Consider the following 26316-nt stretch of genomic DNA (forward strand, 5'->3'; position numbering starts at 1 on the left):
CATCCTCTTCTCAGGCTACCCAAGGAAGCCTGTATGGACATTTCATCACCAGGGTGCCAGCCCCCTGCCCAGAGGCTGTGCCAGTCTGTGCCACCGAGCCCAGACTGCCAGCTGGTTCTACACCAAGTGCTGAAAGGTGGCTCAGGGACGTATTGCCTCAATGTGTCTTTGGCTGACGCCAACAGCCTGGCAGTAGCCAGCACCCAACTTGTTGTTCCTGGTGAGTACTTAAACATGAGATCGAAGAAACGGAATGGACAGAGGCTAGCTGGGAGGGAACAGACAGTGAAACAGTTTCTGGAATTCTCATTTACAGGTCAAGACGGTGGCCTTGGGCAGGCTCCCTTGCTTGTAGGTATCTTGCTGGTGTTGGTGGCTGTGGTCCTTGCATCTCTGATACATAGGTAAGACACAGCTATCCAGTATCCAGGTCCTCACCCATTATTACCACCAACCACTCTTCCTTTAGGGGTGCAAAACTACTGCTCCCACTATTACTCCCTTGAGGAAGCATGGTGCCCAGGAGAGAGCCCAGAAGTGGAGTCAGACAGGCCTGGGCTGCAGGCTTCCTGTGGTGCCTTTGGGAAGTAGTTTTAAACTTCTGAAGATTATTGGCATTAGAAGCTATGTGGGCAAGCCTCCTGGAGTAGAAACAAGAGTGAAGCAATTGATGATATGCAGCTGTTGTTGATAGTAAGAGTTGTTGATATTAAGTGTCTGAAGACAGCAACAGTATACTCATATACATAAAACAAATAAATTAAAAAAAAAAAAAGAGTGAGTCTGAGGCCAGTGATTTGGCTCAGTGGGGAACCACCAAGGCTGACCACCTGGATTCAATCCCTGGTGCTAGAACAGAACACGTTCCCCAAAATTTCCCTCTGACCTCCACACGTGGACCGTGCACCCCCACCCATAAGTAAATAGAACTGTAAAATATAAAACAAAACAAAACAGAAACCAAACAGGGCAGTTGGGGTAAAGCATATTAGTCACCTATGAAAAAGGTAAATTTTGCAGGACATGACAGTGAGGTCTACACAGTGAGTTTCCAGGACAGCCAGAGCAGAGCTACTCAGTGAGACCCGGTATTGAGAGGGGGTGGGGGCGTGGAGAAATGTATAGAGGTTAGGGGGAATGTATGTCAGTGGCTAGAGAGACAAGGGAAGATGAACACTAAGTAGGGTAAAGAAGAGGGGAGAGGGTTACAGTCAAAGCCAAGCAAACCTGGGATATAGGATTAGCACAGGCAGGTTGCCCTTGCTGACTGTTTCCCTCCTCTTCTCTCTCTCTTCATACTAGGCACAGACTTAAGAAGCAGGGCTCAGTTTCCCAAATGCCACATGGTAGCACTCACTGGCTGCGCCTGCCTCCGGTCTTCCGCACCAGCAGCCTTGGAGAAAACAGTCCGCTCCTCAGTGGGCAGCAGGTCTGATCATTCTCAAGGCACCGTGGATTTCCTGGGGTTGATAGCAGTGCCTGTGCTTTCTGCAGTCTTCCCTTTGAGACTACCAATATCTGAAATAAATTCTCAGAACCTTGTGGTAGGGCTTTTGTTGCTGTTCGTTTATTTGTTCTGTCTGCTTTTAAATCTGTCTGTAGAGGGGTAAGGGTAATGGAGAAAGTCACTTTATTAGATGAGGCATTTTTCAGTGTTCCATGTTGCGTTGCTGGTTGTGTAAGGATGTCTGTATGGGAGCAGTGAGGTGGCAGAGGATAATAAATACTGCGAAGGTGATGGAACATTCCCTCTGGGCTGGCTGGCAGGAAGGTGTGGCAGCATCTAGACAGTAGGAAATCTTCAGGAACTGGGAGGTAGGCTCAAGGCAGAGAGCATCTTCAGCTCCAAAAGCCAAAGAAATTGTAGGAGTTGGAAGGTGGACCCATAAGCATAGGCATCTGGTTCTTATGGGTGATCTTGATCTGAAAGGGAAGGAAACGCACTTGGAAGCCAGTCCTTAGGGCATTAGGGTTCTGGGGTAAGTAGCTGGGGTACTGAGAAACCAGAAACTGGAGTTTGGGGATAACAGTACACAGGGGAACCTGGGGCACCAGGGAGAAGTAAAGAAGCCATAGAACGGAGACTTAGGTTCCATGGAAGCCTAAGGGTCCAGCTTCTGCAGGCATGGACAATACTCACTGTACAGGGTGCCTGCATCCAGGGCTCCCCGTCAATTTGCATGGGGAGGGTTTTTGTGGTCCTGCAAGAGGTCGAGAAAGACTGGTTGAGATATTCTTGCCAACCAAACATCAAAACTCTGCTTTCTCAGGTTAGCTTTGAAACCTTCTATCATGGAGAAAGACCCAATAAAATGACCCCCCCAACCCCATTCCCATGAACTATCACCTCCCTCCCCCCAGGAGCTCTGGCTGGAGTCCTCCTTACTGGAATGTGATCTCGGAGCACTTGGCCAGCCGGTGTCCAGCACTCTTGAGCCTGGTATAGATCTGACCCATCTCAATCGCACCCTCTATTCCTACTACTTCCAGCCGCTTGTCACTCATGTCTGGGGGGTGAGAAGCAGAAAAGAAGCGGGTTCTCCCGTAAGATTCGCACCTTCCCCTCAGATCTGCCCACATCAGCGCCCCGGGGTGCTTGTCTCACCTGGCACACAGGTCTTCAGGATATCGGGGTCTGTGATTATTTTGGCCGCACTGCCCAATGCCTGGTTGATCTCACAGGTATCCCCATGAGGTCTCTTGGTGTCACCCCAGAGGTTGGAGCCACCGTGCGTGCTCGGGATGTTCAATACCGCAATGCCTTCTAGGGATAGGTCGCTCAGATCCAGCAGCTTCCCGCATATCTGAGGGGAGAGGGGCAGAACAGTAGCCAGAGAGCACGTAGAATCTCACCTTACAGCACTGCTGTGAGATGTAGGGGCTCCTGCCAGAATTAAGAGGTGTGCAGGAGGACTGCTCTTCCAGAAGTCCTGAGTTCAATCACAGCAATCACGTGGTGGCTCACAACCATCTGTAATGGGATCTGATGCCCTCTTCTGGTGTGTCTGAAGATAGCTACAGTATACTCATATAAATTAAATAAATAAATCTTAAAAAAAAAAAAAAAAAAAAGGAAAGGATTAAGGTATGCAGGAGAGCAAAGCCAAAAAGACCTAATAGATATATGATTGGTTTTTCAAGACAGGGTTTCTCTGTGTAGCCCTAACTGTCCTGGAACTCGCTCTGTAGACCAGGCTGGCTTTGAACTCAGAGATCTACCTGTTCCTGCCTCTGGAATGCTGGGATTAAAGACTTGTACCATCTAAGAAATATGTTTATTAGCCTAGCATGGTAGCAGGCACACGCCTTTTAATCCCAACAGTCAGGAGGCAGAGGCAGATAAATTTCTTTGAGTTTGAGGCCAGCCTGGTTTTTTTTTTTTTTTTTAAAGATTTATTTATTTATTATATGTAAGTACACTGTAGCTGTCTTCAGACACTCCAGAAGAGGGCATCATATCTCGTTACAGATGGTTGTGAGCCACCATGTGGTTGCTGGGATTTGAACTCTGGACCTTCGGAAGAGCAGTCGGGTGCTCTTACCCACTGAGCCATCTCACCAGCCCCTGGTTTTTATATTAAGCTCCACAATAGCCAAATGTACACAACAGAGACCCTGTCTCCAAAACAAAAAAATAATTAAAATGTATTTAATTTTTGTCTGTATGTGAGGGGATGGGGGACAGGTATGTATACTTGTATGGCAGTTAAGAGGACAATTTAGGAGTTAGTTCTCTCCTTACTCCCTGTGAGTCACAGGGATTGAACTCAGGCTATCAAGCTTGGTAACAAACTGGTTACCTGCTGATCCACCTCACTAGCTCAAGGTACTAGTGTATCTGAAGGACTTGGTAAGACAGGGTTGGAGAGCTGGGTGGTCAAAGAAGTGTAGGTCACACATATTTGATATTCTCAAGGGCTCCTATGTAGGAAAGAAACTTGAATACGAGGAAACGAAAAAATTTGTAATCCCAGAATTTAGAACTTGGAGGCAGGAGGATTGCCACAAGTCCTAGGTCGGCCTGGGCTACGATGTGAGATCCTATCTACAGAAAAAGTTAAAAAGATGTGGGTCCAGTTGGCATTATCATACGCACCTCAACAGTCACAGACTCTTCCAGCTTTTTGCATGTTGAGAAGATGGACTCAGATGTGGCAAACTCAAAATACCAAAGCTTGTTCTTCATTCTGCGTCAGCCAACAAAAGGCCCAGCAGGGAAGAGACAAGTTACACAGTCCTGACAGTGACCAGAAAGGGTGCTAACTTCCCAGCTCCAAGGGCAACCACTGTAGCTTTACTTAGGGGTTTCCTAGAAGTGTTTATGCTCATATCTAACCATTCTGTGTCAAACGCATGGTTACAAATCCAATCTTGTCTGTTTTTGTTTTGTTTTGTTGGTTTTTTTGGTTTTTTTTTTTTGAGACAAGGTTTCTCTGTGTACCTCTGACTATCCTTGAACTCCTATATAGACTAGGATGACCTCAAACTCAGGGATCTGACTGCCTCTGCCTCCCGAGTCAGCACTGGGATTAAAGGCGTGTGCCACCATGCCTGGCACAAATCCAGCCTTGATGCTGAGTGTTTGTTCCCTGACTTCTTTTAATACTTATTTTGTGTGTAGGCTCATGCATGTACACAGAGGTCAGCCTATTTTGTGGGTGTGTGCTCATGTATGTATACAGAGGTCAGCCGACAACCTACAAGAGATATTTCCCTCTTTCCACCATGTGGGTTCCAAGGATCAGACTCAGGTCAACAAGGCTTAGGTGTAGATGACCACTGAACTACCCTTCTCCCACTCCCCACCCCAGCACCCTTTTTCCCCTCTCACCTGCTATTGAACTTCTCAGGATATTTCTCTCTCATGAGATGGAATCGGTGAGCAATAGAAGCATCCTGGAGAGTTACAAGCATATTTTAGAGACCAGACTTACCTGTGTTCAGACCTCTTTCTCTGCTAAGTCCTCTTTCCCTCTCCCTCTCCTCCCAGCCCTCCCCCTCTTCTCTCCCCACCCCCATCTAGAGTACAGCATGTCCCAAGTTCATCTTTGCAGCCCATACCCCACTTATGTACCTAATTCCCAATTTTCCTGTGTCTCTTCCTTTTTGATCTCCAATTTCTGCCTGCTTAACCCACACTTCTCCCTTCTTCCCGACCCTACTCCACTGACCACGCCAATGGAGAAGTAGTTATTGATGATTTGAGAGGGAACTGGATCACTCTTTTCTCCATTTTGTTGGGGAATCACTTCCAGGAACCATCGGTCGAGATATACCACCTTACTTAGCTCTATATCCTTGAGAATCTTTCTCAAATTCTCACCTTCATAACCTAGAAGTGGAGAAGACAGGCTTGCAGCCATCCCTGAGCCTCAGGGAGCCCACTCTGAGTCCATCTGCAGACTTCCCACCCTCTGCCTCTTCTGTAGGAGCCCCCCAGCCCCTTGCCAGGGAAAGGGCAAGATGCCCAGGCTCCATGCTGCCCCTTCCACCCTGTTACAGAAAACAAACATTTCCAATGTATGTACATATAGAAATTATTCCAATATACCTTGAATAGTGAAAGACAAACCAGAAAAAAAAAAAAACCAGAAAAGGATGAGTTGACAGCCAATTGTGTTGACCCATGTCAACGATCCCAGTACGTGGGAGGCTAGAGAAGGAGGGTTATTGAAAACTATTGAAGACCATCCTGGGCTACACAGGAGTTCAAGGCCAGCCTGCACTGCACAATGATACCTTGCCTCAAAACACAAAAATGTAGCTGGGCTGTGGTGGCTCATGCCTCATGTGGGAGGCAGAGACAGGTGGATTTCTGAGTTCCTGCACAAAAAAACTATGTTTCTAAAAACAACGACCAAACCAACCAACCAACCAAACTCACAAAAACATGCCAACAAGTATGTTTTGCTTTATTTATTTATTTATTTATTTATTTTTGGTATTTCAAGACAGGGTTTCTCTGTGTAGCCCTGGTTGTCCTGGCACTCACTCTGTAGACCAGGCTGACCTCAAACTCAGAGATCTGCCTGCCTCTGCCTCCTGAGTGCTGGGATTAAATCATATACCACCACCTCCCAACAATAAATTTACACTTTCTGTTTGGTTAAATAAATATAAGCCTGAAAAAAAAGATTGAAAAAGGACAGAAGATATTCCTTCATGGTAGAGCACCTTGTATCTACCATGTACAAGAATTTATGTTCCATCTCTGGCACTGTAAAGTAAAGAATTACAAAAGGCAACAACAATTCATAAACTGGAAAAAAATAACTCTGTAAAGTTCGAGTTTGAGGGCAGCCTGGTCTACAGAGTGAGTTCCAAGACAGCCAGGGCTATACAGAGAAACCCTGTCTCGAAAAACCAAAGAGAGAGAGAGAGAGAGAGATTCCTGCAGGCAAGATTAAATTAGGGATTGTGAATGGGCAATTATCTTGGGTTATGCAGATTATCTCTTAAAACAATCACAATCACCATTGCAAGTGTGGTAGATAAGATGAGCAGGTGATCCTAGCGCTCAGCCCCAGGCAAGGGTGACTGATTGTCTCAAGTTCAAGGCCTGTCTGCATATAACAGTGAGTTCTAGGGCAGCCTGGGCTATTTAGTGAGGTCCTATCTCAAAAACCCAAACAATGAGCCAGCTCACTGGCTCAGCAGATAAAGGGGCTTGCTGCCAAACCTGAGTTTAGTCCTTAGGACTCACTTGGTCTAGAGAACTGACCCCTGAAATTTTCCTCTGACTTCCATATGACCATTGTGGCACATGCATGCATGCCCACATACATATGTGCACATGGATAAACACACACAAATAAATGACTTTTTAAAAAACCTGGGGTAGGGGTGGGGTTAGAGAAGAGGTCCCAGGAGATGAGACAATGGCAACAGATGGGAGAGATAACATTACTGGTTGGACAGGACCTGTCAGCCAAGGAATGTAAGCAGCCTCTAGAAACTGACAAGGCTTCTCATCAGACTCTGCTGAACTCTTAATTTTAGTGAAACCAAATTTGGTTTCTGTTTTGGACTCCTGTACTCCAGAGCAGTAGGCACTAACTTCATGTTGTTTAGGTTGCTTTGGAGGACTGTTAAAACAGCAACAGAATACTCCTAAAGATGTCTTTATTGACGGCTTAGCCCTTAACATGGCTCTTACCAGGCTCCTGCTATCCTTTATCTGTCAGGCTACAGATATTGTCAGGAACAGATGGATCTCCAAAATATGTATTTACTTATTTTCTTTCTTTCTTCCCTTCTTTCTTCTCTTTCTTCTCTCTCTTTCTTTCTTTCTTTCCCTTCCTTCCTTCCTCCCTCCCTCCCTCCCTTTCTCTCTCTCTCTCTCTCTTTCTTTCTTTCTTCCTTTCCTTCCTTTCCTTCTTTCTTTCTTTCTTTCTTTCTTTCTTTCTTTCTTTCTTTCTTTCTTTCTTTCTTTCTTTCTTTCCTTCCTTCCTTCTTTCTTTCCTCTCTTTCTTTCTGAGTCAGGTGTCTCTGTGTAGCCCTGGCTGTCCTAGAACTCGCTCTGTAGATCATGCTGACCTTGTACTCACAGGGATCATCAGCCTGCCTCTGCCTCCCCAGTGCTGACATCAAAGGTGTGTGCCACCACATCCAGATTCAAATTGTATTTTCAGCCTTGAAAATTGACATTTTTCTTTCACTTATAAAATATTATGCTTGCATGTGTTCACACACACACACACACACACACACATATGCATGTGTGAGCATGCATTCACACACACATGTAGATGGATGCATGCCATGGTGCCATGTTATGCCTTTGGACATCAGAGGACAACCCTGTGAGTCATGGAGTCAGATCTCCCCTTCTGTCCTAATGTGTTGTTTTAGACATTGAACTCAGCTCATGATGTTTTTATATGAGGAGTAATCTCACAGTGTTCACATACAACCTGTGTGTGTGTGTGTGTGTGTGTGTGTGTGTGTATGTATGACAGGATCTTACTATGTAACCCTGGCTGGCCTGGAGCTTGCTATATACATAGATCTGGACGGACGGTGCCAAACTCAGAGGTTTGCCTTCCTCTGCCTCTGAGTGCTAAAATTACACCTAACCTGGCAACATTCTGTATATTCTTGTGCTCATGATTCAGGCTGAATAAACAGAACCCTGTGAAAGTTTCATTGACATAACACAGTGAAGACTCAAATGTGTATTTTCTAAGTCCCTAATATGAAAAATGGAGAAATTAGATGAAAACTGGTCTATATACAAGTCTTAGGTTGGGACTGGAGAGATGGCTCAGTGCATAAAAGTGCCCACTATCAAGACTATCAAGCTGGGTTTGATTCCCCAGGATTCCTAAGAATAAAGGAAACAACTTACTCCCAAAGCTAATATACCCTGGGCTCCACATATGTGCTGCTATACACACACACACACACACGCATGCACCAAATAAACACAACACAGTAAGACAACTAAAAATGTCTTACATTATAAATAGAGTCAGAGAGCTCTCTGCTTTTTTCCCTAAGTTCTTTGAGAGATGACCGTGGTTCGAGGTTTAAACACTCAAAAGCCTCAGTGGCTTCAAAGGAAAAGTGGATGAGTACCACGAAGCCAGATGAACTGAGGTGAACTGGAGACTACAATTAGAAAATGCCTGGCCTCCATAGGTGCCAGGCACACACGTGGCACCCAGAAATACATGTAGCTAAAACATATAGAGGAATAATTATTTTTAAAAAACACAACACAGAAGTTGAACTGTATTAGGAGACAGAAGCAATTGCCTCAGAAAGAAATCAGCCTGGTCTACAAAGTGAGTTCCAGGACAGCCAGGGCTACACAGAGAAACCCTGTCTCGAAAAAAACAAAAACAAAACAAGACAATCAGAAAAAGCGGGTGGACAGCTGCTTGATGTACTAATGACCCTTGCTACCTAGGTCCTTCAGCTCGAACACAGCTCTCGCCACCACACTGTTCCTCACTCTCCCACCACACTTCTTTATCCTGACTGAGTCCTAGAGTTGTTAGGGAAGGGGACTGTCACCTTCAACAGCCCTTGGTTTAGAATACCATCCTTTTTTCTTCCAAAGCTCCTTCTTTGGCCACTCTAGCTTGGACCCAGTTTTGTGTATCTCTCTTCTTCCCAACACTCTCTTTATATCAGAACCCTAGGTTTTTAATCCCTCCCCCAAACAGTATTTATTTATTCATTTGCTTATTTACTTGCTAACGTGAATGGATGTTTTTGCCTGCCTGTATGACTGTGTACCAAGTGTTTGCAGTACCCACAGAGGGTGGCGTCAGCTTATCTAGGACCAGAGTTGCAGAAGGTTGGAGCCGTCGTGTGGGTGTTGGGAAAAGTGTCCAGGTCCTCTGGAAGAACAGTCAGTACTCTTAACTTCTGAGCCATCTCTCCAGCCCTGTGTCTTTCTCTTAAAGCTCCCCAGTCTCCCGCAAACCTCGCTTTTCCCACTTACCTCTTCCCCATCTTAGGCACCGAGCCAGATCATTTCCAGTGCCCAGGGGCAGCACAGCAACGGGAGGCACAGTGGCAAAGTTGGCTTTGTCTGAGGAGGAGGCAGGTGTAGAGATGGATGGATGAGGCTGGCCCTGGAACACTACTGCCCCATCTCCTGCCCAGAGGGAGGCTCTCCCTGCACTGACCAATGGTCTCTAGAATCCAGCCTACTGTGCCATCTCCACCACACACCAATATCCGGAACTGAGGAACATCTTTAAAGAATCTGAGCCTGAGATAAAAAGGAAGAGAGAAAACCGAAAAAGGATAACTGAGATCTATCCATAAGTCCTAGACAGATAAGTCACTTTTTGTCTCTTGTTCCTATGACTCCATTCCCCCTCGTCAAAAAACTTCAGTTTAGGACTGGGAGGCTAGCTCAGCTGATAAGGCACTGGCTTTGCAAACTCTAGGGCCTGAATTTGATCCCCAGAACCCACATAGAAAGGTCAGGCGTGTTGTTATTACAGTACTGTGGGGAGATGAGATGGGTGATCACAGGGCTAACTGGTCAACCAGCCCAGCCTAGTTAATGAGCTGAGCCACTGAGAGAGCCTGTCTCAAGGAAGTATGGCATTCCTAAAGGTGACACCTTAAACTGTTCCTTGGCCCTGATTCACTCAAATATCCCCAACTCCCCACCACACACACACATTCTCTCTCTCTCTCTCTCTCTCTCTGGCACACACACATTTTTATTTTTATATTTCTTGCTTTTGTTTTTGTTTTGTTTTGGACACTGGGTTTCTCTCTGTAGGCCTGGCTGTCCTGGAACTCACTCTATAGACCAGGCTGGCCTTGAACTCAGAAATCCACATACCTCTGCCACCCAAGTGCTGGGATTAAAGGTGTGAGCCACCACTGCCCGGCCAACATTTTTCAAGTGGGTAAAAGAGCTTGCCGAGCAAGCTTAGGAACCTGATTCAATCCTCACAGACTCTCAAAAGTTGTCCTAGGACCTCTGTGCATGCACTGTGGCATATGGGCACATGCACGCACATACATACACACACCACAGACAACAATAATAACAACAATAATAAAATGTAAAGGGGTGGGCAGATGGCTCAGTTGGTAAATGCCCTTCCAGCAAGCATGAAAACTAGGGTGACAGCAGATTCCTGTGCACCACTGGGATTTGAGTTTCTATTCCTCAGTGATTTGGAGAAACCCAAAACTAATTCCTCTCCATCTTTTAAAACTGGGACCGAGAGAGTCGGAAAACCAAACATAATATCCTAGTGACTAGGGGGAAAAGCATTTAGAAATCTGAGCTCTTGGGGTCTCCTCTCCTAACAGACAGTCTCTCTCTCTCTCTCTCTCTCTCTCTCTCTCTCTCTCTCTCTCCCTCCCCCTTTCCCCCTCCCTCCCCTGGCCCCCTTGAGCATACCCCCCCACATGCACGCATGTGCGCACACACACACCTCAAACCCTGTGATCCAACCCCTCACCTATACGCACCCTGGCTCTGGACCATCCTTCAGGTCAAACACCTGCCTCGGGTTCAGAATGTACTGGAACTTCCAAAGCACACTGTGTGAGAGGAAAAGAAAGGCCGTAGCACAGATGACTGGACTCATGCTCTGTACTCCATTTCTATCTACTCTTCTCTAATGCCCTCCCCTCAAAAATCCCCTCCACACACACATCCCCTTCCTCCCCACTCACTCTGATCCTCTCTCTCCATCTAGGAAGAACTAGCATAGGCCTCCTCACCTCTGCCCCTGCCCCTCCTCCTCACCTCTGCCCCTTCTCACCTCTGCCCCTGCTTGCCTCCGCTCTTAAGATTGATGAAGACTAGAAGGGGGTGGGTGTTAGAAACGGGTTCAATCTGCAGTGTGGGTGGGGGGGGGGAGAAAATAAGGATAAATAAAGCAGGATATTGTCAAGGATGAAGGCAAGCTCTGCAGGGGGACTGACATTTTCCAGGATGCTTCTCCCCTCCCCTCTCCTCCTCTACCAAGCTGGAGTTTTTGGAGATGAGGTATCCCCTACTTTCCACTTCAGTCCCTCCCCCATAAGACTCAAATCAAAATCTGGCATGACCTTTAAGCCCATGACCCTCAGTCCAGTACCCGAAAAGCCTCAGGGGTGCACAGGCTTGTATCATCTGTGGTCTTGTGTTTGCACTCTTGTCCAGATACCTGGAGACAATGAAAGAGAAAGATAATATGAGTCATCCAGGGATCCAATGGGTGGGTCTCACTTGGATCCTCTGTTCTAAACACCGCTCTGGCTGGGTATGGTGGCTCACACCTATCCTATAATCCCAACACGTGAGAGGCAGAGGCAAGCAGATCTGAGTTCAAGGCTAGTGAGAAACAGTAACAAAACTCTATAACAAACCACAGGTGTTCCATGTGTAGTGGCATGTTCACAAGAAAACAGGGACACTTTCCTGTTCAGGGAAAGCTCCTGTCCCCTCCCAGCTGCTGTTGAGAGACTTACCAGGACGCTGGGGTAGATGGAACACGGGGGCAGGATATGATCACGGAGCAACCCACAGTCACACTCAGGACCTACAGCCTGCAGACAGTCGTCATGGATCTAGGAGCACAAAAGGGAAACAGAAATCATGCAGGGGACGGACCTACAGCCTGCAGACAGTCGTCATGGATCTAGGAGCACAAAAGGGAAACAGAAATCATGCAGGGGACTTTATTAGTTCTCAGCTTGAGAGTATGGACAGGAAAGAAAGCCCTTGGGAACAAGAATAACTATGGCAGTAAGAGAGTAGAGAGGGTCTCTCGAGGGACAGTTCCTGAACTGACCTCCAGGTGGCACCACACACAGTGCAGTCCTGTTAGGCTGTGGTAGGTCCGGATCTTCTTCTGGCAGCGGTCACAACGCCCTGAATGACAGCCTCCTCGAACCCATACGTGTGACTGGACCTTGGGGGAGAGGGGCAAGCCCTTCCTTGTCTGGGAGCACCTCGTGTGAAAGGCAACGAGGGGGCAGAAGAGGGCTAGGGACCAGGGCTAGGATGGGGTTAGCAGTGTAGGAATGAGCGGGCGGTGGGGGTCACTCACACCAATGTCTTTCCGAGACTTGGCATAGGTGCTGACTTCACAAGGCTGGGCCTTCATGGCACAGTGGTCATGAACAATGTACTTACAGACTGGGGAGAGGGAAGAAGGTCAGAGCCTTAGCGGTGGCCTATTCCCCCTCTTCTCCTTTCTTGGGAGTAAGGAAGGGTCACTCACTGGAACAAGACATGCAACCCTGGCTGCCAGGTTATGGTAGAGAAGTTTGCAAGGGCAAACCTCATCTCAGTCTCCTAACAATGCAGATGCCTCCTCCTGTCTGTCTCTACAATGTCCCTGTGCTAGGCTTGGAACTGAGCTAGAAGCTCTTTGGGAGTTTGAGGCAAGCCTGGTCTACATATCCAGTCCAGGCTTGCCAAAGCTACACAAACCTTGTCTCAATAAAATAATCAACTCTTTGGTGTACAGCAAAAGAATAATGCCTCCTTTCGATTAGTTAATTGCATACATTTATGTGTGTGGGTATGCGTGTGACACAATGTATGTGGAAAGATCAGAGGACAGCTCTCTGGTCAGTTCTCTCCCTTTATTTCGGGTTCTAGGGAATCAAACTCAGAAAGTCATGTTTGGAAGCACCTGCCTTTACTCACTGACACTCATCTCATATCACTGCTTGTTTGTTTTGAGACAGAGTCTTATGTAGTCCAGGCTGTACCTTTAAGGCTGGACTTAAATTAAACTTCCTCTGTAACTGAGGCTGGCCCTGAACTCCAGATCTTCCTGTCTATAGCTGAGGAATGCTGTTACTGCAGGCATGTGCTAGCAATAACAGTATCCACATATTTACTGTTCATAGTTATCTTCCTTTTCAGTCAAGGAAACTAAAGGTTAAAGAAAAACATGAAACTGGGTATGATGACTCACTCCTTTAATGCAACATTCAAGAGGCTGAGGCAAGTTGGGTGTGGTGGTGCACACCTTTAGTCCCAGCACTTGGGAGGCAGAGGCAGGGGGGAATTTCTATGAGTTTGAGGCCAGCCTGGTCTACATAGCAAGTGCTATGACTTGAGAGAGACCCTGTCTCAAAAACAAAAAGAAGGAAGAGAAGAAGGAGGGAGGAGGAAGAGGAAGAAGAGGAGGAAGAGGAGGAGGTGAAGGAAGCAGTAGCAACAGTAGCTGCCATTGCTGCTACTGAGGCAAAAAGATTGCTGGGAGTTTTGCGATCAGTTTGGGCCATACAGTTCCAGGCCAGCCTGAGCTATAGTGTGAGATACTGTCTTTTTATTTACAAGGTTTTCTAAAAAGATATATTTATGCATTTTATGTATATGAGTACACTGTAGCTGTCTTCAGACACACCGGAAGAGGGCATCAGATCCCACTACAGATGGTTGTGAGCCACCATGTGGTTGCTGGGAATTGGACTCAGGACCTCTGGAAGAGGAGCCAGTGCTCTCAACCGCTGAGCCATCTCTCTAGCCCTACAAGTTTGTTGTTGTTGTTGTTGTTGTTGTTGTTTTTTTAATAATAAAGATTATTTTTATAAAAGGCATATATAGGCTTGGGCTTTCAGCACAGCATACAAATAATAATAATTAATAACAGAAAGTTATATTGCTTCCCCAGGATCATAGAGAGTGAGTAGCAGAGCCCCAAAATTCAAATCCTTGTTTCATCTGAGTTCATAACATCACGTCCCCACTAACTCCTGAGCTTCCCTGCTCCCACATTCCCGGTGTGACTCACAGTTACAGCTCAGGCCCTGTTTGCCAAGGCTAATGCTCTGTTCGCACAGGTTGCAGTAGACCAGTCTGGTGAATCTCTTGGGTCTCCATATATGGTTGCCATCATCTTTCATAGTCTAGGAGGTCACAGAGGATGCCAGCTTCTTAGAAAGCTATCCCTGGTTCTCTGGTGAGTATATTCCAAGACCGCACTCGCCCTGCCCTTGCCAGCCTTTCTCACTCACCATGTTCATTCCCAGACTTTCTCACTCACCATGTCCATCCCCAGGAGCACAAGCAGCGGCACTGTTGTAGCCCCAGCCCGGACCCACTCGTCTAGAGATACAGAGCCACTGCCGTCCTGATCCATCTCTCTCATCATCTCCTGAAGGATCTGATCAGACAGGAAGAAAGGCCTTTGGCTGGGAGTGGTCCCCAGACCCTCTCCACCATCTCCTAGGACACCACACAGTCATGCTAGCAGAGGAACCAGGTACCCGTGGGAGATGGGATAAGGTAGATACAGGACCGTGGGGGGTCGGGGTGGGGATGCAATAAGGAAAAGGACAAGCTGCCTCACCGGTCTCAGCTCAGACACATCCCAGTCTAGATATTCGGCCACTCGCATCATCTGAAGGATGATTTTTTCCACTTCCTGAAGAAAAGAGGGTAAAAGCCACAGATAGCCGCTTACTATGGCCACTATACAAACGTCCTCTAGAAATCAGGGCTCCTGGATTCCACTTCCAGATTCACCTCTTGTTCTCAGGTGCCTCTGACAAGTAAGTATTTATAGGCTTCCCATCTCTTGGCTTCCCTATTTTAGAGAACAAGTTCTTGGGAACTGCTTCCATAGTTAGTTCTAGGGGAATAAGTATCTCCTTGATACCACTGTCTTCTGCTCTTTTTTTTTTTTTTTTTTTTTTAAATGCCGGGGAGAGGGTAGTTTTAGGGATGAATCCAAGGTTTTCTGTATGCTATGCAAGCTCTGGTCCATTAAGCTACACCTCCAACCTTTCCACTGTTTCTGGAGACCCTGGAAAAGTCTAGGTGTACGAGCACAGGCAGTTGGACAGACTCCCTTGCCAAGCACACAGGTCCCACAGCTCACCGTGCTGTCCAGGATCCCATTTCTGTCCATGTCGTACAGCTTGAAGGTGACTGTGAAGTGTTTGAGCAACTGGGTCAGTTTATGCGAGAGATCCAAAGAACTCATTCCAAAGCCAGGCATGGTGGCCCTGTAATCCCAGCACTTGGAAGGCAGATCTCTATGAGTTCAAGGCCATGCTGCTCCACAGCATAGAGAGTTCCAGGCCAGCCAGGGAGTCATAGTGAGGCCCTGTCTCAAAAATATATTAAACACCAGCCGGGCGTGGTGGCGCACGCCTTTAATCCCAGTACTCGGGAGGCAGAGGCAGGCAGATTTCTGAGTTCGAGGCCAGCCTGGTCTACAAAGTGAGTTCCAGGACAGCCAGGACTATACAGAGAAACCCTGTCTCGAAAAACTCAAAAAAAAAAAAAAAAAATTAAACACCACAAAAACAAACCCCCAAGAATTCAGAAAGCAAGAGAAATAAAGAGATATGGAGGGGATCTTGAAGTTAGGAGTAGGACTGGCAGGCTGGAGAGATGGCTCAGCGGTTAACAGCACCGACTGCTCTTCCAGAGGTCCTGAGTTCAATTCCCAGCAACCACATGGTGGCTCACAACCATCTGTAATGGAGTCTGGTGCCCTCTTCTGGTGTCTCTGAAGAGAGCAATGGAGGTATGCTCACATGCATAAAATAAATAAATAAATCTTAAAAAAAAAAAAAAGGAATAGAAGTTGACAGAGCAGATCAGAAAGAAACAGTTGTAATCCCAGGACTCAGGAAGCTAAGGCAGGAGGATAGACAATTTGAGACCAGGATGGGTTACACATTGTGAGCCCCTGTCACATACAAATGAAACAAAAAAGGGAAAACAGCCGTGCATGCTGGCCTTGGTAAATACAACAGAGGCAGCACACACTTCTATGTGCCATCAACATCCGAGGCCACCTCCATGGGGATGTATAGACCTGGGAACTGAAGTGACTGTGGTGGGTAGCATTAGCTGTAGGCAGCTCAGGAGAACAGAGTAAACAGGCCTATTTTCAGGTCTCACCTTGTTGCCTTTAAAAATCTCAAAGGAATCAGGCGTGGTGGTGCACGCCTTTAATCCCAGCACTCGGGAGGCAAAGGCAGGTGGATTTCTGAGTTCGAGGCCAGTCTGGTCTACAAAGTGAGTTCCAGGACAGCCAGGGCTATACAGAGAAACCCTGTCTCAAAAAACCAAACCAAACCAAACCAAAAATCTCAAAAGAATGTGGAAAGGGGGGCTGGGGAATACTTCCCTCCGCTTTCCACCACCCCCCTTTTTCCTGTTGAAGAACAGCAAACTCACACTCTAGCTTGTCTTCTGGCCGGCCACCTTCTAGGAGGGTGAAGTAGCAGTACACATCACTGAGACAGATCACATTGGCTACAAGATGAAAACATGGCAGATCCAGGGTCAGATCTACTTTGGGTCTTCTTGTGCTTTTCTCAGCTCTCCCTTTATCTTTCTTTTTACTAGCTCCTAGCTCAGTGAGACCACCCTCTGCCTTCCTCTCCCTTGATGAGACCACAGTATGTGACTATTTCAACCCTCATTCCCAAATTCAAACTATTTCAACATCTCCCCAACCCCTGCCTTGTAGACCCAGGCCAGCCCTACCTGCTTAATCGTACCTTTTGACTTGGTCTTTTCAGCCTCAACTTGACTAGTGTGGAAGGACCAAAACAGAGTCCAGCATAGGTGATGGGGAACCTCCTCCACTTCCAGATACATTTTCATGAATTGTTCAAATCCTAGGTACCCAATGGCCTGTGATAAAAGTGAGTGTTATTTTGAGGAGTCTGCAAGATAGAGAAGCTGGGGACTGAGGAATGGGGGTAGATGATGGATGCAGAGTTCTGAGAAACACAAGAGGCAGAATATGGTTTCTTAGGCCATCTCCAGAGTTAACTAGGAGCTCTTGTTTTGTTCTAAAGCAATAGCTACAGTAACAACCAACAACTGGGGTCTTTACAGGAGAGAAAACAAGAAGCGGGCCCACAAAAATCCCCAGAAGTTGGGGATCCCAGTGGAGAAGTAGTCCAGGAAAGAGTGCCCCATGCCACTTACATCTCCCTGGCAAAATCTGTTCATCTCACCGTCGTCAAAGACCTTCAGTACATCGCTGACCCTTTTGGTGGAGTCTGAGTAAGACAAGAACACAGGATAGCCTGGCCCTCTGCCAGAGTTCCACTTGGACACCCACAGGTTAAATGGGTCAAATGAAAGGACACGTCAGCTCTTCCACAGCAGTAGCCCTCTTTCCCCTTTTGAGGCCTGGGGCAAGCTGTCAGGAGGGAAGGTGGATAGAGAGGCTGGGCCTCCAGAACGATGGGCTGTGTAAGGAGACCAGCTCCAGGTGGCTGGGGCACTGGCATGCAGTGTCATGAGAATGAAGTCTCCAGAATGGAAGGACCAGGAGAAAGACTCACATTCTATGTACTTTTGCAGCTGAGCAAAGTCTTCTGGGCTGATGAGGCCCTTCTCTTTGGCCATCCTTCTTCTCTTCCTGAAGGTGATCACAGAGACAGCCCGGTAGTACAGCTGCTTGCTTTTCAGAGGGTTAGACTAGGGGAAGACCAGAGAACTGGATAGTGCCAGTTGTCTGCGTCGGGTGCTTCTTTTCCCTGTATTCCTCTCTACAACCCCCCCGCCCCCACCCCCACCCCCGTGTCTGTTTCTAACTCTCCCCAACAAGGCCTGCCCTGTCTTTCTTTCTCTGACTCATCTCTGACATTTTCTTTCATTTCTGTCTCTTTTCTTCCACTGGGACTTCTCCCATCTGTCTTGATTCATCTGACCACTATCACCATCACCCCCACTGCCCGCCCCTCCGCCCCCCCCCCCAGCTCCCCGGGATGCACCTGGCCTTGTTCAGTCCCTACCCCCCACTTCAGACTCTGTGGTCCCTCCCCATCTCCTGTCCTCCCAAGGTCCTTACCACCTCAGCACACCTCATAAGGCAGGACCCCATCTTGCTCCTCCTCCAGCCACCACTCCCCCGAGCCACACCCCTGCAACGACCTCTAGCGCTTGGGACACGTGACTCCGAACTAGCGGTGGCTGGGATCCTATCTAGCTAGCCCAGGGCTTGGGGCTTTCTAGGGACGGGCGGGAACTTGGCTAGTGGGACTGGAGGAGGTAGGAAAGGAAGGCTCCAGTTTCCTAGGTGCAGGATGGTTGAGCTGCAGGCTGCAGGCTCAGCTACGATGCCAGATGTTCCACCATGCTGGGTTACCAGCGTTTGTGGAGCCCCACCTTTTGGTACTGGATCCAGGAATCAAACAGGAACAATTACTCGGTACTGACTAATATCTGCCTTAAGGACTGAATAATAAAAAGGGTGACGTTTCTTGATGGTGTTATTTTGTTTGTAAAGGTCTCCCTACTATGTGGCTCTGGCTGTTCGAGAACTGGCTGTGTAGACCAGGTTGCATCAAACTGGTTCAGCAATTGACCTGCCTGAGCCACTGGCCCAGGGAAGCTATTGTATCCAGGGCTCTGGGTCTCCGAGGCAAATGTTCTACAATTGAGCTACAGCCTAACCCACCTTGGTTATTTAATAACAGCAACAACAGTAATTACATATTTGACAGAAATAAATAGTACAAGGCTACTGAGGATTTAGACTGCTCAGACCTAACTGGATTCCACTCTTGGCTGTGAGGGGCCCGTGGTTTGGAATAATTACACCTGGAAAACAGGGAGAATGGTACCTGCCTTTCACAGCTGGAAAGTTAAATATATTAAAAATGCCAGCCGGGCGTGGTGGCGCACGCCTTTAATCCCAGCACTCGGGAGGCAGAGGCAGGCGGATTTCTGAGTTCGAGGCCAGCCTGGTCTACAAAGTGAGCTCCAGGACAGCCAGGGCTACACAGAGAAACCCTGTCTCAAAAAACCAAAAAAAAAAAAAAAAAAAAAAAAAAAGCCTCAAATTATGCCTGTCATAAAGGAAGCCTACAAGAAATAGCAACTATTATTGTATTGATAAATATTTAAACTAAATATTTAAATGAAAAAAATTTTAAGAAATAACACAAAAGAATTAAATGTTCAAATAAACCAAGGAGCAGTGCAGTGCTTCTCCACCTGTAATCTAAATTCTCAGGAAGTCGAGGCAGGATCATCATGGGTTCATGAGTTCAAAGCCAGTCTGGGCTACACCATGAAAACACATCTGTCTAAAACTACCCTTCTCTCAATCTCTCTCTGGAACAAAAAACAAAAAACTTCTGGTGGCCCACACTTATAATTCCAGCATTGGAAAGGTGTGGGAGGGGCTGGGGGGAACACAAGGATTTCCATGGCTACTTAGCAAGTTCAAGGTCAATGTAGGATACATTGAGATCCTGTTCCAAACAAACATTAAAAAAAAAAACACCTCACTTCAGCTGGTGTGGTGATACATTCTTGTAGTCCCGGAAGCAATGGGGGGCGGGGGGGGGGGAGGGGGAGGCGCACTGAAGCCTGAGGATGCTGAGTTTGAAGCCAGTGAGACTTTATGGCAAAAGTTACTTCAACTAAGCTGCACATGGTGAAGCATACCTTTCATGGAAGCACTCTGGTGGCAGAGGCAGGAGGAGCTCTGTAAATTCAAGGCCAGCCTAATCTACACAGTGAGTTCCAGAGTAGAGAGATCATGTCTAAGAACAAACAAACAACACAAAACCCACTTGCTATTCTTTTAGAAAACCTGATTTGATTCCTAGATTCCTAGCACACATATCAGTTGGCTCACAATAGCCTATTCATTCCACTTTTAAAGGACATGATGTTCTTCTGTCCTCTATAAAAACCACACACACACACACACACACACACACACACACACACACACACGGCAGACACTCAAATATATACACATAACTTAAAAAATAAAATTCATCAATCTTGGTGGCCTATGCTTTTAATCTCAGCACTTAAGAGGCACAGGTAGGTAGATCTCTGAGTTTGGGGACAGTTCTACACATTGAGTTCTTCAATACATACTTTTTAGCCAGACCCAGTCTCAAAAAACAAACAAATAATACAAAAACAAAAACAAAAACAAAAACATAAAAACCCAAGGGGACTGGAGAGATGGCTTAGCAGTTAAGAGCACTGACTGCTCTTCCAAAGGTCCTGAGTTCAATTCCCAGCAACCACATGGTGCCTCACAACCATCAGTAATGGGATATGATGTCCTCTTCTGGTGTGTCTGAAGAGAGTTATAATGTACTCACATAAAATAAATAAATCTTGGCCGGGCGTGGTGGCGCACGCCTTTAATCCCAGCACTCGGGAGGCAGAGGCAGGCGGATTTCTGAGTTCGAGGCCAGCCTGGTCTACAAAGTGAGTTCCAGGACAGCCAGGGCTACACAGAGAAACCCTGCCTCGAAAAACCAAAAAAAATAAATAAATAAAATAAATAAATCTTAAAAACAAAACAAAGGGCTGGTGAGATGGCTCAGTGGGTAAGAGCACCCGACTGCTCTTCCCAAGGTCCAGAGTTCAAATCCCAGCAACCACATGGTGGCTCACAACCATCCGTAATGAGACCTGGCGCCCTCTTCCAGTGTGTCTGAAGACAGCTACAGTGTACTTACTTATAATAATAAATAAATCTTTAAAAAACAAAACAAAACAAACAAAAAACCAAGAGGGGCTGATGAGAAGGTTGGGCAGGTAAAGGAGCTGCATAATCCTGGCCACCTTAGTTGCATCTCCAGAACATAGAAGGGTAAGAGTCTGAGGGCTGGAGAGAGATGGCTCATTGATGAAGACCACTGGTTATTCTTCCAGAGCTCCTGAGTTCAATTCCCAGCAACCATCTATAACGGGATCTGATGCCCTCTTCTGGCATGCATCATATATACACTCAGAATATTCATATATAAGTAAGAAAAAAAAAAAAGTGAACATGAGCTGGGTGGTGGTGGCTCACACCTTTAATCCTAGCACAGGGGGAGGAGGCAGAAACAGAGGGATCTCTGTGAGTTCAAAGACAGCCTGATCTAGAGCGAGTTCCAAGACAGACAGCAAGGGCTTCTTTTACACTGAGAAACTCTGTAAAGGGGGGTGGGGGGAGAGGAGGAGGAAGAGGAGGAGGAAGAGGAGGAAGAGAAAGAAAAAGGTAAGAATGAACCAACTCTACAGAGTTGTTTTCTGACCAACACACTTATTTATACTACTGTGGTACATGTGTGTGCACGTGCACACACATACACACTAAAAATAAACAAAACTTTATAAAAAAAGAAAAAAAAAAAAGAAGAAGAGGAAGAGAGGAGAAGGAAGATACAGCTGAAGCTCAAGGAAGTCGTGGGCTGGGAGAGCCCAAGACAACTGATAAGCCGGGGAGTGAGGCTCCAGCCCCAGCACACAGCTCCACTCTCCCTGCCACATGCTGCCCTCCTGTTCTCAAGCATGCCAGGTTTTACCTGACTATACTATGGTCCCTGCTGTGCTGCCTGCTTAGGACATTTCCCCTACTCCGAGAAGAGCTGTCTTCTTGTCTCAACTAAAAGACCAGCTCCTTCATGAGAACTTCCTTGATGTTGGATCCTGTTTGTTTGTTTGTTTGTTTATTTATTTATTTTACTTTGAGGCAGGGTCTCACTAGCTCAAGCTGGCTTGAAACTCATGTAAATCTTCTCCCTCCATCTCGTTACTTTTCTTGTTCAATCTCAATGTGGCTTCCCTGTCAAATCACCAGTAGAAATTTTTATCCCTTCCTTAAGTGTTCGTATTTGACCAAGACCTTGGTTCCACAGAGGCAGGACCTTATCAGTCCTCTTTCTACTCTTTCCTCAGTACCCAAAACAGGATTCAGCATGGACTGGCTTCTTAATATGGATTGTACAAAAGGTTCTATAAACCTGGGTAGTTGTTTTTGGTGGGGTCAATTAGTCCAAGTTTGGATGAATAGCATGCCACCAAGTGTCCACTTGGCAGTCAGTAAAGTATGAGATAACGTGGAGGGAACATAGTAGGTACTAAGTAACATCTGTGTTCCAAAGGCTCTCTGAGAAGATTTGAAAATGACCTTTTAGGACAATGACACCTAAGAAAAGGACTTTGCCTTTCTGGCCTTCATCAGTGACTATAACCCATCCTTTGCTGCCAACAGAGCTAATGAATATATGAGTCTTATGATATATAATAATACATAAGAACTTGAACAGCTTAGTTAGCATCTCTGAGTATTGCTGGGGAATTTTAGATGATTCCAAAGTTCTGGGAAATGGAGACCGAGAAAGAAAACAAATAAGGAACCAAGAAAAGAGAGAGGCCAAGGCACCTCTCTGGTCATCCTTCACAATGACACGAGTCCTTCCTGTCCCTTCTCTGACTCTCCAGGTCTCACACCTGGGAGAGGCAATATATAATGGAAACTGAGAACTTTTTTGCTTTTATTGTTTGTTTTTGAGCCAGAGTCTCACTATGCAGCTCTTGTTACAGCTGGGATTACAGGCATCTGCAGCCACACCCTGCTGGAGAATGGACCTTTGAATTAGGTGCAAGCTGGAATCTCAGCTCTTGGATGAGTCCTTTTACTCACTGAACCACATTAAAAATGTTAAAGCTGGGAATCAAACTCAGAGACTTAAGATTTCAAGCATGCATAGCTACTGATCTATACACACTAGCCCAGTCTTATCAATAAACAGGTGCCTAGTCAGTCACAAAGTGGGTTTTTAAATAAGTTTACATAGCAATTATACATAGTAAAATATGTGATACAGAATGAGAATTCAATAAACATCAACCAATATTATATAAGGTGACACACAAAAATAGTCTTATGTCTGGTGAAGCGTGGTAATATAGACAATTCCGGCTACTCAGGAGACTCAGATAAGGGGGTGGGATGCTTAAGGCCTGCCTTGGCTACAAAGTAAGTTTAAGGACAGCATAGGAAACTTTGGTTAGACCCTGTCCCCCTACACACCCACAAAGTGAGAAAAAGAAACACATTTGGATATTAGGATAAATGGTACTTTTAAGCCAAGAACTCACAAATTCTAGTGACTTCTATCAGTAGCAAGGCTCAACTATGTACCTTCCACTTAAAATACAAATACTTATGTCAGGTACAGACATGTAGTAGCATCAAGATGGTGAATTTGCCTCTGAGAAAATGAGGAGGTGGCTGGAAACTATAGAGTCAGGAATATCTGTGGGTTGGGACCCTGGACATGGGGGTTTCTAGGGATCTAGTCAGATGCCCTGACTTCTGTCAGAGAGTATAAATTGGCTGCCCCTGGACCTGACAGAGAGGAGAGCAAACTACAGGATACTGGGACCTTAAAGACCTGGAACAAGTCCAAAGTCTTCTAGCTTCTTCCCCACCTGAGGCTATAACCTGGGCTAGTCCAGACAGATGCAGGGCTAGAAGGGTGGTGTCTGTAGTCCTACCCCCAGCTATTTGTGACTCACGCTCCCCCCCCCCCCAGCCCCACCCCGGGTTTCCCGACTCACCTCTACCAACTTAGGGTGAGACCAGAGAAACTCACTTGGAGGGGAGGGAAAGAATCCTACAACATTCTGGGCTCAGGATCCCAGTCAAGACTCTAGACAACCTGTTCAAAGTACACCCACCAAATCTTGGCGCCTCTCCTTCTTCAGATCTAACTTTAAACACTGAATACTAAAATTGCAGCTATCAAAGAGATAAGGTTTCCACTAACACTTAACGTTTCCTTTCACTTCATTGCTCGCTTTCAAATTCATCATTACTCAAGAATTGGCTTAGAGCCGGGCGTGGTGGCGCACGCCTTTAATCCCAGCACTCGGGAGGCAGAGGCAGGCGGATTTCTGAGTTCGAGGCCAGCCTGGTCTACAAAGTGAGTGCCAGGACAGCCAGGGCTACACAGAGAAACCCTGTCTCGAAAAACCAAAAAAAAAAAAAAAAAAAAAGAATTGGCTTAGCGTGTTTCTAGGACTTTCAGGATGCCCCAGCAAGAGACTTCACAGAGCAGGTACTCCTAGCTTTAGAGCCAAGCCTAATGAGCTGGACTAACCACATCAGGCATCCCTTTTTCCCAGGATTGAGGGTCCGTTCTTTCCTTCCCATCCCTGCTACTAGTCAGAGAGGTTGGTTTTTTGTTTTGTTTTTGTCTTGAAGCATCAGAATTCATTAAATCGCCATAAACATCAGGGATAATTGTGTTGTCTGGATAAGGGGGTGGCACACTATGTTCCTGGGTGTCGTAGCTACTAGTACAGGAGGAAGTTACGATGTTGGCATAGTTGGGGGATGTGGGCTTGTATTTTCTGAGACTGTGGAGATGACCAATAATATTTACTTTTCTTCCTCCGTAGTCAGGTTCATTTCTTATTTAAATCTGAAAAGTGGCTTCCCACCCAGTCTTTTCAGAAAACTCCCCGTGACAGGTGTGGAAAGGATCGGAGGCCAAAGAAGAACCCTCTTCACCCGTGTGGCACCTTGGGTTTTCAAAAGGCACCTTTCTTCCGAGTTCCCAGGAGCTGAGCTTCCCAGCTCTCCGAGTGAGCAAGAGGGATAAGGGTGGAGGAAAGGTCTGGGGGAAACGCAGCTTACCCCGGTCTTGCGTCTTGCGCTACAGCAGTCCCGGAGTCCGAGCGCAAACCCTTCCAGCAGCAGGCTCCAGCTGTCAACGCTTCCTTCTCTGGACGCCGCAGCCCTCACCCAGCCGGTGGGGCGGCCCCTTCCGCTGCCCTTCTGGCCCGGTGCGAGAGTGTGCGAGTGGCACGGGGCTCGCGGGGGTTCTACCTTGACCCAGGAGAGCGCACGGTCGGAGCAGGGGCGCCGGAGCCCGAGCTGGGCAGGAGGGGATGGGTTAGGAAGACGCGGCCGCCGCGGGGCCGCCCAGCTCCTGACGACACACTGCCCGCCCCCGACCCAGCCTGCCCTCCTGCCGCGCCCAAGCCCACCGCTGTTGCCAGCTTTCCAACACAATCTGCTCCGGGCCTCCAGAGTATCTCCAGGGCTCTGGTTTGTGCCACTTTCTCCACTCCTACGCTTCTGTCTTCCCACGCCTGGGGCAGCTCTACTTCTTTTCTAATTAGTCAAAACCTCTCCCATCATCCCTTCCCAGGAAGGCCAAGGTAGGGGTCAGGGTGCTGATTGGAACCACCCAGCGACTGGTCAGCAATTGGCCGGCCCTCCAATCTCCAAATCGTCACTTTGGACGCGCCTGCCCAAGTCAATGATTCCATATTCAGGAGAACCCAGAGGGGCAAGGCCAGAGTTCCACAATTCACAACCCTAGACCTAGGTACATTTCCTTCTCCACATAGCTTCACATTGCTTGATCCTGCCTGAGATAATTGCCCACCTCTCCTCCGAGTTCCTCAGCTCCGCCTCGGACTTGTCTATGCACAGCCTTTTCTCTCAAAAATCCATATCCTTTCCTTAAGACTAGGGTGGCGGTTTAGGTGCATAAAACAACGTTTGACTTTGTTCACCTTTTCTCCATACCCAACCCTAGCACTTTACCCTCTGGCCTTGGCAGATGGCACAGAAGTCGTTGGGCAAAGGTAGAGTCTGAAGGCAGAGCCTTTCAGTTCCTCCTACCTGTTATTGGAGCTGTCAGGACTCTTGAAGCAGCATGGTTGGTGTGAGACTGAACGGAGAGGAGACCAATGAGTGGGGGATTTACTGGTAGGGACTGGGGACCCAGGCATCCTGCACCCCCGCCCCGCCCCGCCCCAAACCCAGGACTAACTCCCTCCTACCCTTCTCTGAAGTAGGAGCAGCGCAACAAAGTCTTGGGTTCTTGGAATTGTATCCTCTTACAGCTGGGAGTAGAAAGGAGTGGGAGAGCAGACTGCTTGTTGGAAATGTGTGTATATATTCGGATCCAGTGAGGGTCAGAGAGAGAAGAAGAAAAAAAGAAAAAGAAAAAGAAAAAGAAAAAGAAAAACCGAAAGAAACTAAAGGCCCTCTAGTGGAAACAGAGAAGTAAGCAGCCCTTAAGTATTTGGAGACAAAGCTGTTGAAGCAACTAGAATCTAGAGTAGTGGGGTTTGCTGCTGTT

General features: G+C 47.0%; 2 protein-coding genes across 3 annotated transcripts in view; one reads left to right on the forward strand and one right to left on the reverse strand.

The window, feature by feature from the left end:
• The window catches only part of Pmel (premelanosome protein), a 13984-nt gene extending 12549 nt beyond the window's left edge, over positions 1-1435 (forward strand). The window contains exons 9-11 of one of the 2 annotated variants that reach the window (XM_021175355.2): positions 15-220; positions 317-404; positions 1303-1435. In XM_021175355.2, coding sequence (XP_021031014.1) covers positions 15-220; positions 317-404; positions 1303-1435 — 427 coding nt within the window. Of the gene's footprint in view, positions 1-14; positions 405-1302 lie in introns of both variants that reach the window. The other variant, XM_085843297.1, reaches the window with a different exon arrangement.
• Dgka (diacylglycerol kinase alpha) lies at positions 974-25327 on the reverse strand. Its single transcript, XM_085843296.1, is given in 26 exon segments — positions 974-1923; positions 2141-2201; positions 2387-2507; positions 2606-2804; positions 4097-4187; positions 4832-4896; positions 5172-5332; positions 9452-9541; positions 9639-9724; positions 10954-11025; positions 11250-11323; positions 11568-11636; positions 11941-12039; positions 12264-12407; positions 12409-12510; positions 12513-12610; positions 14223-14337; positions 14475-14594; positions 14781-14855; positions 15312-15361; positions 16625-16702; positions 16951-17086; positions 17387-17460; positions 17749-17884; positions 24858-25097; positions 25211-25327. Coding segments are annotated over 24 exon segments (2328 nt in total). The 5' UTR covers positions 17813-17884; positions 24858-25097; positions 25211-25327; the 3' UTR covers positions 974-1839.
• Positions 25328-26316: the final 989 nt, after the last annotated feature.

Source organism: Mus caroli, unplaced genomic scaffold, assembly GCF_978045245.1.
Source record: "Mus caroli unplaced genomic scaffold, Mus_caroli_1 scaffold_9, whole genome shotgun sequence".
Classification (NCBI taxonomy): domain Eukaryota; kingdom Metazoa; phylum Chordata; class Mammalia; order Rodentia; family Muridae; genus Mus; species Mus caroli.